The sequence below is a fragment of the Nanorana parkeri genome, unplaced genomic scaffold (genome assembly GCF_000935625.1).
Source record: "Nanorana parkeri isolate BGI_ZX_2015 unplaced genomic scaffold, ASM93562v1 scaffold1771, whole genome shotgun sequence".
Classification (NCBI taxonomy): Eukaryota; Metazoa; Chordata; class Amphibia; order Anura; family Dicroglossidae; genus Nanorana; species Nanorana parkeri.
The window spans coordinates 155239-167036 of NW_017308039.1; the positions used below are offsets into that span (position 1 = coordinate 155239).

At 45.2% G+C, this 11798-nt stretch overlaps 1 protein-coding gene across 1 annotated transcript in view; it reads left to right on the top strand.

Annotated features, from left to right (window-relative positions):
- LOC108799617 (zinc finger protein 208-like) overlaps window positions 1-11798 on the top strand; it is a 65847-nt gene that overhangs the window by 20391 nt on the left and 33658 nt on the right. Inside the window, exon 4 of the mRNA XM_018571509.1 lies at window positions 5134-5912. Within this exon, the coding sequence (XP_018427011.1) occupies window positions 5134-5912 (779 nt within the window). The remainder of the gene's footprint in view (window positions 1-5133; window positions 5913-11798) is intronic.

The window sequence follows — 11798 nt, forward strand, 5'->3', positions numbered from 1 at the left end:
AGATGGGGAGGAGAAATGAAAGAGAGGGAGAGGTAGTGAAGGAGACACAGGGGGGAATATATCAATACTGGAGCAGTTGTCTGGTGCAACCAATCAGCTTCTCTCTTTCGTTTTCAAAGCTTAACGGAACAAACTGAAGAGAGGCGCTGATTGGTTGCCAGGGGCAACTGCTCCAAATCCTGTCTGCTCCAGTTTTCATAATTTCCCCCAGAATGAGAGGCAGGGAGAGAGGGAAGGAGAGTGAAACCTATTTTGGAGTTTTATATATCTGATAACAGACAGTGTCTTGTCCTATATAACGCTGCACACAATGACAATATGGTTTTATTTTCTTTGTACTTATACATGTTTCCACCATAAATGTTCTACATTGCAGAGTTCTATGTCTGTAATAATCAGCGTTCTTATCATGGTTATGATGTGAGACGAGTGAGGTTGTTGTGCTGAAGATGAGATGAGGTAAATCCAGACATGTGTGTCCTCAGGCTCCCCTCCCCCTGTCACAGCAGCAGGAAGGAGGAAGCCGTATTACCTCGTCTTCTCCTCACAGAGAGAAGCTCCCATGAACACACTCTCCCCCCTCCCCCTGTGCATTGGATTCTGGGACTCTTAGTCTCCTATCAGGACTCTAAACTACAGTCTCGGGTGACGTGGATGCCGGAAGCAGGAAGGAGAAGCTCTGCAGCTGCATTTGTAAGAAGAGCCAGAACACGCAGGAGATCTGAACACCGGGGTACGTACATATGTCAGAGAAATAAATATGGACATGAATATTAGACGTAAGAGCTGCTGCAATGAGGTGTAGACTGAGGGGTAACCAAACTTTATCCCTCTCGCTTTTGTAGAACTACAAGTCTCATGAGGCATTGCAGGACTCAACTAGCTACAGTCATCACTTCCAGAGGCAGTGTGTTGTGGGATTTGTAGTTCCACCACAGCCGGAGGGCCGAGGTTTGGCTTCCCCTGGTTTAGAGTAATAAAGGTGAAGTAATCCTTTAATCTCCATCATAAACTTTTATTGTTTACTGTAATTTCTCCTGCTACAAGACCTGTGAGTGCTCGAACGGTTTCCTCCGGCCTGCCGCACAGGTTCAGCCTCTCCTGTAGATCCCTAAGTTCCGGTTGCTAAACTCACCTTAGGAGGGAAGCCTCCCCTATATCTACAAAGTTTGAGGTGCAGAATTTGGTTTCTTGGGGTCCCCTCTTGTTCAGATGTCTCCTCCATCATGGCGGCCAAGATGCTTCCTGGCCTTGTGACTGTGGCGGGACTATGATTGAGCCTCATCATCAGAAAACTGCGCTTGTACTGGAATGATGTGACACACATGGGCGAGATGACACCGGGGGATCCTCTTCCTTGCAGGTCATTTGTGAATGTGCTAATACGTCCTGTGGCTCTGCAGTGGTGCTTGCTCTGGCTGGATCTTTTTTGGAGACGAGAAGGTGGATCATCTGACCACCCATCTCTGGCTGGCATCCCTCCAAGCTCACTGATGTCACTAGTTGCCAGGAGCTGGTTAGATCACCGGACAGAGTAGTCCCGCTTGGCGCCTGGTAACCATTGATGTCACTAGCTGCCAAGAGTAGGGCTGGATGATGGCCAGAGTGACCCGCTCAGCTCCTGGCAATCAGTGACTTCACTGGTTACCAGGAGCTCGGTGGGACTCTGGCCAGAGCATCCCAGCTTGTTAAGAGCTGGGGGAGGAGATATTTTTGGCCCTTACACATTTTTCCGATCCGGCTCTTAGCAGCCTGGGATGCTCTGGCCAGAAAAGGGGATGGCAGCCACACTTCAAACATTGTGCAGCAGAGTGGCCATGCCACTCTACCCGCTGCCCCCCCCATGTGACCCAAAGAGATGCCATTTGAGGCCACAGCCTTAGGCTGCCTCATTAAAGCGATGACCCTAGCTGCACCCATTGCTCTGCTGTTAATGCCTAAGCTGGATCTTACAGAAATGTGTTGTTTTTTTTGTTTGCAAACTCTGTCGGTTTGGTTGTGTTGGTTTTTATTATTTGCAGTCTTTCAGTCTGTCTCTTGTGCATTAACCCTTATGGTGCCATAAAGGTGGGTATGTTGCTGCCACCTGTAGTTCCACAATGCTGTTAATGCTTAAAGTGACATTAAAGTCACAATCCCCCCCCCCCCCCCCATCATCCCCCCCCCCCCCCATACTGCTTTAAGGACTTACCTTAAATGATGCCTCTTGATCTCATCATCTTCTAGTAGTTTTCAGGAGTCCCTCCAGGGCTGGTACCGGTCTCTGATCCAGCTCTGACTGCTGCGTCTTCGGTGTCTGTCCAATGTGCACGCTTCAGGCTGCGTGCATTGAGTTACATTGAGCCTCTCCTCTTCTTCCTGCCTAAGATCTCTACTGCGCATGCACCCGTCCCATGATCCGGCACGGCCACTCGAGAATCTTCTGATCTTCAGACGGGAGCGAGCGGCGGAGACACAGGTAAGTTTTTATCTATTTAGTAACTTTTTTTAATGTGTTTGCATATATCTACTGCTTGCCAACAGTAAATATATGTGAAAATAAAAGTGACTTTAATACTACTTTAATATGGGGCCCTATGGAATGTGTTGCTCCATTTGCAGGCTTCTCTTCTGCCTGTTGTGTTATAACCCTTTAATTCCCTCACAAGTGAGTATGTGACTGCCATATGTACAGCATTGTTGCGAGTATCTAACAAGTTCTGACGGGTAGTGTCAGAACATGGGCTTTATTGATTGCAGATCTCTCCAGCTCCATGGCCAGCACCGATCCTTAAAGGCACAGTGGTGAATGGCTCCATTTTTGGATGCAGGGTTCTCTTCAAGCCATGATAAAGCTGCTACGCTATAACAGCCAAAAGCAGCACCCAGCAAGGAGGAGAGAAACTATAAATGCACCGCAATTTCAGCCAAAAAATTGTACTTTTGGCATTTTGCCCAAAGTACCATTTTCGCCTGATTTGTTTTTTCGGCACCTGAAATTTTGGTGCATCCCTACTTCTTGCAATTCAGACCATCTACAGCCAAATGCAACCAAATTACCTTAACCAGTTTGGAGGCTAAAGTGAAAGTAGTATTAAGGTCTGGGCATATTTTACCTTCATGCATTCCCTGCATTAAGGTACATAACGCCCCGTACCTTTCTGACTCCCCTGTCCCCCCCCATACTTACCTGTCACTGCTGCTGGTCTCCACAGCGAACCTCCGTCCTGATTCTGGGGAAGGAGATTGAGGGCGGAGGAGACATAGGCTCCTTCTGCCGTCAATCAACCTGTGGGGCAAAGAGGAGGGGTATGGCCCGCGGCAGGGCTGTGTATGTCTATGGACCCACACAGCCACTGCTGGAACACACATGTACGGGTGCCTCCATAGCAGCTGCTTAGCTGCTGGCATCACCCGTGGAGGGAGAGAGGGGAAAGCGGGAACCCACTAGAAATTGAAATAAACCAAAGGTCTCCCTGTTCTTACTTTTCTTGTAATCCTTATTTCTAGCTGGCAGTGATGTCACATCCTCCTATGTACAGATCAGTCCTTCCTGCAGCCAGAGGGAGGGTCTAGATAACCAGTGTGTGACATATCCTGGCAGAGAAAGCTGACTACATATCCCATGAGGCATTGTGATATAGAGGAAGTGGTAGGAGTGTATAGGCAGAGCACCACTTGAGTTCTGTGATCCAGTCTGTGAGCTACTGATACAGAGTGCATTTTCTGTTGTGTGCTGCACAGTCCCCCACACGTAGCCCCCGCCGCTCTCCCCTCCACCTGCCCGCTGCCTGAATGCGGTGCATGCATTGTATGAGGCTACAGGAGCAACTACAGTGCATGTGCCGGCTAGTAATAGCAGAGCTGCCGGTACGCCAGCTCCCAAGCCTTCTCCGCATGCCCAGGTCTCCTCAGCTTCCCTGTGCTCTCTGCACGAGGCGACAGACTGATTCCACACCTTATGGGGTTGTGCAGCCGATGCCTCCCCTTGACAAATGAGCAGGGATGACTATAAGAGAGGCGGGGCATTCTGTCTGGCCTGGGCACAATGACTGCAGCATTAACATGGACACTTCCATGAGCAGCATGGTTCCCATGCACAGATTAACCCCTCATATTTCACCAGCAGGTGTTCTAACTAGGGATACACCGATACCGATACTAGTATTGATATCAGTGCTGATACCGAGTATTGGGCTGGGGCTAAATGCTTCGAGTACTCGCCTAAATGCTCCAATGCCTAGCCCGATACTTCCTATATCAGGAAGCCGGGCAGTGCGTCATTACACCCTGCCCGGTTTCCTGATTGGCTGGGAAGCCGGCTCCATGCTCCTTCGTCACATAGTGACGAGAAGCATTGAACGGCTTCCTGATTGGCTGGGAAGCCGTCTTGTCTCATGTTTTCTTGCTTAGATCGCATACACAAACCCTGCCCACGTAAAATAAATATTGCATGCACGATTTTTTTGTGATCGCACCGCACTGAAACACAAGGCATAGGTGCACCACATGTGTCGGTGCGGGTGGGAGGCGTGTCTTCAGTGCCATTGGAATGAATGGCACCATAATGTCCCCTTCCACCGCAGAATGCAGGGAGGGTTTGTTTATGTGATCTAGTGTGTTCATGGAAAGGAAGCTTGCCCTGAATTAACTGGATAGTGGGAACAGGCCCGTAAGGGAAAATATATTTGGATCACACGGACTCATCATGTATAGTCATTATAAGAAGAGTATAAGAAGATAACTGAGGTCACTATAATGATAAACTATAGGTGTACACTTTGGATTTTTGTCTAAAAAACAGTAAAGTCATATATCTCTACTCTGCCAGAGTTATGGATATTTATTACATACAGCAAATCTGCTGTGAGCAGTGAGGAATTCTTACATTTCTAAACTTTCAAAACTCAATATCTGACCTCAGTCTGTTGTTTGTATTGAGATTGTGCGTAAACATTTATTTTTACTTTTCATATAGGTAATTAATGACCTGAATTAGCCATTCAACATCTACTGCGGAAAAAAATCACCACTAAACGAAGACACACAATGAACAAAGTTACAGAGAAGCTGCACCAATGTTTCTTGTGCCAGAAGAGTTTTACCCGTAAGTCAAAACTCAATATTCATCTGAGGATTCACACCGGGGAGAAGTTACTTAAATGTTCAGAATGTCCCAAGTACTTCTCAAATAATTCGAGTCTTTCTAGTCACCTGAAGATTCACACAGGAGAGAAACCATTTAAATGTTCCGAATGTGGCAAGTGCTTCTCACGAAGTTCTAGTCTTTCTAGTCACCAGAGGATTCACACAGGAGAGAAACCATTTGAATGTTCAGAATGTGGCAACTGCTTCTCACTAAGTTCTAGTCTTGCCAAACACCAGAGGATCCACATAGGAGAGACACCATATAAATGTTCAGAATGTCACAAGTGCTTCTCATGCAATTCCCGACTTGCTGAACATCTGAGGATCCACACAGGAGTGAAACCATTTAAATGTTCAGAATGTGACAAGAGGTTCTCCACACATTCTCGACTCACTAGGCACCAGTGGATCCACAAAGGAGAGAAACCATTTAAATGTCCAGAATGTGACAAGTGCTTCTACGAACATTATAGTCTTATTAATCACCAGAGGATTCACACAGGAGAGAAACCATTTAAATGTCCAGAATGTGGTGAGTGCTTCTCTCAAAAGTTTTTACTTACTGTACACCAGACGACTCACACTGGAGAAGATCCATTTAAATGTTTAGAATGTAACAAGTGCTTCTTTTCTAAATCTTCACTTGTTGCACACCAGAAGACTCACACAGGAGAGAAACCTTATAAATGTTCAGAATGTGGGAAGTGCTTCACAGAAAATTCTAATCTTACTAAACACCAGAGAATACACACTGGGAAGAAACCATTTATATGTTCAGAATGTGGCATGTGCTTTTTTTATAAGCTTACACTTGCTGAACACCAGAAGATTCACACAGGGGAAAAAGCCATTTAAATGTTGGGAAGTGTTTCTCACAGACTTTTAGTCTTCCTAAACGCCAGAAGACTCACACAGCACAGAAACCATTTAAGAGTACAACATGTGGAAAGTGCTTCTTACAAAGAGGAAACCTTACCGGACACCACAGATCTCTCACAGGAGGGGATCCATATGGAGAATGTGACAAGGAAAAGTCCAGCAACGTAACAAATGTGCTAAATCTAAATGAACTATGATCCAGCTTTAAACGCTTCACACAGGAGATAAGCCGCATCAAAATACGATCTCTGGAAAGGCCATACAGGACTCAATGTCGGGGTGAATAGTCTCCAAGATACAACTGACTCCATATTGTTGTATTAACTAAAAACATTTCATTCTCATGCACACATGCAAACTTAAAGCATTGTGATGTGTTTTTCTTTTCACACATAGAACTGAGAATGTTGCACCCATGAACATAAATTGAATTGCTTGATGATGTTTTAGAAGAAAGCTAAATTGCAATCATGTAACAGAAATAAATTGTATAGTACACATTTTTCATACTTTGGTTTCTATCACTGATCTGTGTAATTTAACAAGGGCCACATATCTTAACTCTTCCCCACTATATTGGAAACTAAAATGATGTCAGGAGTTTGGCCTCAAATTGTCAGTCACAACAATGATATTATAGATAAAGGTGGAACCGCCATGTTGTTAAATTTCTTGGATATTTTGGCAATGTTGGGTCTTTCCTAACCCATGTGTGTTCCAACATCTCCTGTATTCATAATATAAAATAAAAAGAACAATATGTTTAGTGAAACCCATGTAATAACAGAAGGTGTGTAGACATTGAACAATATGCAGATATCTCTCCAACAAAGTTCTTAAGAGATAGAACATATATTGATATATATGGTATATATAGTATTGTTCAAACGTTTTAGGCAAAAATGCTGTAAAGTAAGAATTCTTTCAGAAATAAAAGTGATAATAGTTTATTTATATCAATTAACAAAATGGAAAGTAAATGAACGTAAGAGAAATCCAAATCAAATCAATATTTGGTGTGACCACCCTTTGCCTTCTTCTAGCTACAATTGCACACAGATTTTGAAGGAACTCAACAGGTAGGTTCTTCCAAACATGTTGTAGAACTAAGCACAGAGCTTCTGTGGTGGTCTGACTGTTTCTGACAGGACAGTTTCTGGTGATCTTGATGGACTGAATCCTTTGGCTGATCGGCAGCACGCGTGTGCAGGAACAAAGATGGATCTGAGTCGGTGCCCAAAACGGTAAGCCTTACTTACCTATATGAGAGAGAGAGGTAGGGATGGTGGTAGAGACATAGAGAGGAAAAGAGAGAAGAGAGGAATGGAAAGAGTGAGGTGTAAAAACAGAGTAGGAAAGTCAGAGAGTGAAGATAGAGGGTAGAGGGAAGGTGAGATGGAGGGAGGGAGAGAAAATAGAGCGATAGGGGAAGAAAGATGGAAGGACAGATAGACTAAGAGAAAGAGAGAGGTAGAAAACAGAGAGGGGGAAGAGAGAGAGACCGAAAGGAAGGGAGCAAGAGATAGAGGTAGGAAAGGAAGCAGAGAGATAGAGAGGAACAAAGGGCGAGGCATGGGGAGAGAGATATAGAGAAGGGAGGGAGACAGAGATAGTGAAGAAGAGAAAGAGAGGCAAGAAGGGAGAGAGAGGGAGAGAAAAAGAGATGTATGGGGGAGGGAAAAGAAAGAGCCCTACAAGAAAGCCTGGACGTGCTAAAGAAATACAATGTGGCATGGGCACTACCAAACAACCCAAAGAAAACAAAGGTCATGGTTTTCAAAAGGAAGACCACACAAATCAAGAGTTCTTCCTTCAAACTAAGCAACTGTACTCCTGATGAATCAAAAAGTTTTACATACCTCTGCCTAGAAATTAATCAAATAGGAAGTTTCAAGCCAGCCATAGAGGCCCTGAGACAAGGCATGTAGAACCTTCTATGCCATCAGTAGATAGCTATACCACCTGCAAGAATCTGGTTTAAAATCTTTATCATCATCCCAATCCTCCTTTGTGGTAGAGAAGTATGGGGCTTTGTCACCTACCCAAACCAACCTCAATGGGACTTCAGCTAAACAGAAAATGTCTTCTGGAATTCTTCAAGCTCCTCCTGCAAGTGCATCAGAGCACCTCCTAACAATGCTTGCCGGGCTGAGCTGGGCAGATTCCCTATATTTCTTGAAGTACAGAACAGGGCGCTATTACACTGGGATGACCTAAAAAAATAGCAGCCCCAACTCACCAACATGAAGTCCTACTGGCCAACAAGGAGCATCCCAGTCCATCACCACCTTGCCCAACCAAAGCACCCATCAATGTGTCCTGACAAAATCTCAAATAAAGGACATAATGAACTATTCGAAAGAAAACTATATCAGAGAATGGAGAAATTAAATAACATACTCCCAGAAAATATTTACCAGTCACTACAGAGATAATACAAACTTGCCCCATACCTGGAGATGTTACAAGACCCAAAAGACAGACAAATCCTGAGTGCCCACAGACTGGAAATCGAATCAGGGCGGCACAGACAGACCTACAAGCTCAGGGAGAGTGCAATGTGCCAGTGTTGTGACCAGGGGGACACTGGGGGATGAGGTCCACTTCCTGCTACAGTGCCCACCCCATTACTCAGCAGTGAGGGACACTCACTTCCAGAGGCTCTCATCTCTCATGCCGGACTTCACTTCTATAGATGAGAAGAGGAGACTCTACATTGTAGTGGGAGAAGAGGAGACTCCACATTGTAGTGGGAGAAGAGGAAATTCCACATTTGTACTGGGAGAAGAGGAGACTCCACATTGTAGTGGATGGGAGAGATACAGAGAGAGGGAAGGAGAGAGAGATAAAAGGGGGGAGAGAGATACTGTAGATGGAGGAAAGAGAGAGAGAGAGTTTATTACAGATATAGGTGTACGTTTAATAAACTGTGAAAGAGTGTGATAAGCAGTGAGGCTTTTCTCACCTTAGCAAAGTGAAAAGTCTATAAAATGGTGTTTAATAACCCGTGATAAGTCAGGTAGGAACTGAAATATCTCACCTCTTCTCATCCTGGTGATAAGTACACAGAAAGTAATGGGAATGTACCTGTTTAATAAAGGGAGAAAAGTAGAGAACAGCTTTATCACTGGATAAGTATTGTAAAAAGTGCCCTTGATTTAGCACCCTGTCAGACCTGGTGATAAAGGCCTTTTTCTCGTGAAGCACTGAGCAAAGATACAGGAACTTGTCATAAACCTAGTTCCTTTACCTTCAGGAACAGTTAAAATAAAGCACAGATGCTCCTCTTCTGGATTTCTGACATTTTGGGACATTTTTGCCAGTAGCAATGGTTGGTTGCCCAGGTAGGCTGAATGCTGATTGAAGCCCGTGACACACTGCAGGCGAAGCGGCGCACAGGCGAGCGGCGACTCGCGGCCCTTCGCGAGCAGTGTGTCTAGAGATTTCCGATCCCCTGCTCTGCCCGGTGACAGCATGCGACGCGCAGCGTCGAGAGGTGAAAAAGTTCATCTCCAGCCACTCACAGCGCACGATTCCTTGAAAGCATCACAAAGCGGCAACACGCGACCAGCCAATCAGAATCTCACCCCTCCTCTGTTACTCAGTTCTTCTCTGTTTCCAGTCCTGAGGAGAAGTTTGAGTGGTATGTTCTATTCAGAGCCTAGTGCTATTCTATCCAGCTGTTATCTAACTTTTTAAAGAAATAAATACATATACTATAATATATATATATATACATACCGTGTTTCCCCGAAAATAAGACACTGTCTTATATTTTTTTAATATTTAATGAAATATTCATGTTTTAAATATTGAAATAATAATAATAATCCGTTTAAAATAATAGAAATATATTTCAAAAAATCAGCAAAGAATATTTATGAATTAAATAATTAACCACCTGCTGTCCGGCCGTTGTAATTAAACGGCCGGACAGAGGGTGGGTGATCGGCTTTGCATGTAAACAGCCATCAATGGCTGTTTACATACAAGCGTTCAGACGTCTGTAGAGACGCCCGATCGCTTGTAATATGCGTGCATTTGTGCGCCCCTCCGTTGCCGCCGCTGCTGGCGATCCTGAGCTCCGCTGTGCCCGGAAAAACTACAATGTAGACAAGCTGCGGTGCGGTGCGAAGTGGAAGGTTGCGATTTTTTCGCTTTGCTTCGCCTGCAGTGTGTCACAGCCTTGAGAGGGAAAAGGAGGGGAGTCTGTCTTAATGCCACCCTTCCCTCATGAGAGTGACAGTGGCAGTTTCAAGTCCCCTCACTGTATCTGAGGTAAAGTTCAGTAAGGTCATGTGACCTTAGGGCTTGTTGTTGAAGGCTCAGTCTCCCTCAGAAACAGGCCCACCAAATTAAGCTTGAAGGATGTCTGAGGAGCATGTTTTACAGGCAGATGCAGTGAACATTGCACTCCACACATAACAGTCTGTAAGACCATTTCGCCACCATGGTCCGCCGTTTATGATGTTTGCACACACACAGTGCTGATGCACCTATCTCGGGACAGCAGGCTATTTTCAGTGACGCCAAACATTCTAATTTCCAGCATTTGTCAGAGTGCCCACTTACATTGCTTGGCTCCATCAGAGTGCCCCTTTAGAATGTTTAACCCCATCACTGCCTCGCATTGCGGCCGTTTCTGGTAGTTTGATTCATGCTTTTGTACTGGTACATGCTGAACAAATCGGAACATGTAAATCCTGCTTTTTAGCAATTTTCATCATTTTAACAGAGAAATAACTGGTGCACTTTGCTATAGAGGTGCTTTTGTAATATTGTTATCGGGTGGTTTGGCAAAGTAAACTATGATCCTGTCAGGAGGATTGTAGATTATCACAAAGGATGTCATTGTGCAGCTCAGAATACATTCCCCGCATTGCTTTCTCTACTGATCACCGTGACGACTTATCTCAGCCTTTCACAGCTGTTTCGTGTGATAAGTTTTCTTTTCGCAGGTTATTAAACAGCCTCTGTGCAGCCGAGAAAAAAAAAAGAGATCTGCTGAGTAAAGTTAACTCGTGATAAAGCTAGTTTTATCACGGTTTATTAAACGTACACCATAGAGTGGAAAGGGGAGATGGGGTGGAGAAAGACAGAGGGGAAATTAGAGTGGTAGAGGGAGAGAGAATGGAGTAGAGAGATAGAAAGGGGAAATGAGAGAGATGCAGAGGAAGGGAGAGAGAACGAGGGGGAGGAAAGACAGGGTAGGAGAGAGTGAGAGACAGGGAGAGATAGAGGGAGGGAAGAGAGAGGGGAAGGGACAACTAAAAGAGAGAGGGAGGTTGAGAGACAGAGTGGGAGAGAGGTGAAGGAAGAGACAGAGTGGAGGAGAGACAGAAAAACGGGGGAGATAGAAAGGGAAAAGGGGGAGGGGTAGAGGGGAAGGGAGAGAGAATGAGGGAGGGAGATAGAGAAACAGGGAGGGAGGAGAGAGAGAAAGGGACAACAGAGAGAGTGTGAGAGAAAGGTATAGAGTAGGGGGGAGATGGGGAGGAGAAAGGAGAGAGACAGAGGGGAAATGGGAAAAGGAGAGGAAGAGAGTGTGAGAGGGAGACAATGGAAGGGAGAGAGACATTGTGGGAGAGGGAGAGAGAGAGACATTGTGGGAGAGGGAGAGAGAGAGAGAGTGGTAGAGATACAGAGGGAGGGAGAGGAAATGAGAGAAGAAAGAGAGAGAGAGATAGAGAGGAAGGGACAACAAAAAGAGAGCATGAGAGCGTGTGAGAGAAAGACAGAAGGAAGGCGAGAGACAGAGAGAAGGACAGATATAGAGAAGGAGGGGGGGGGGG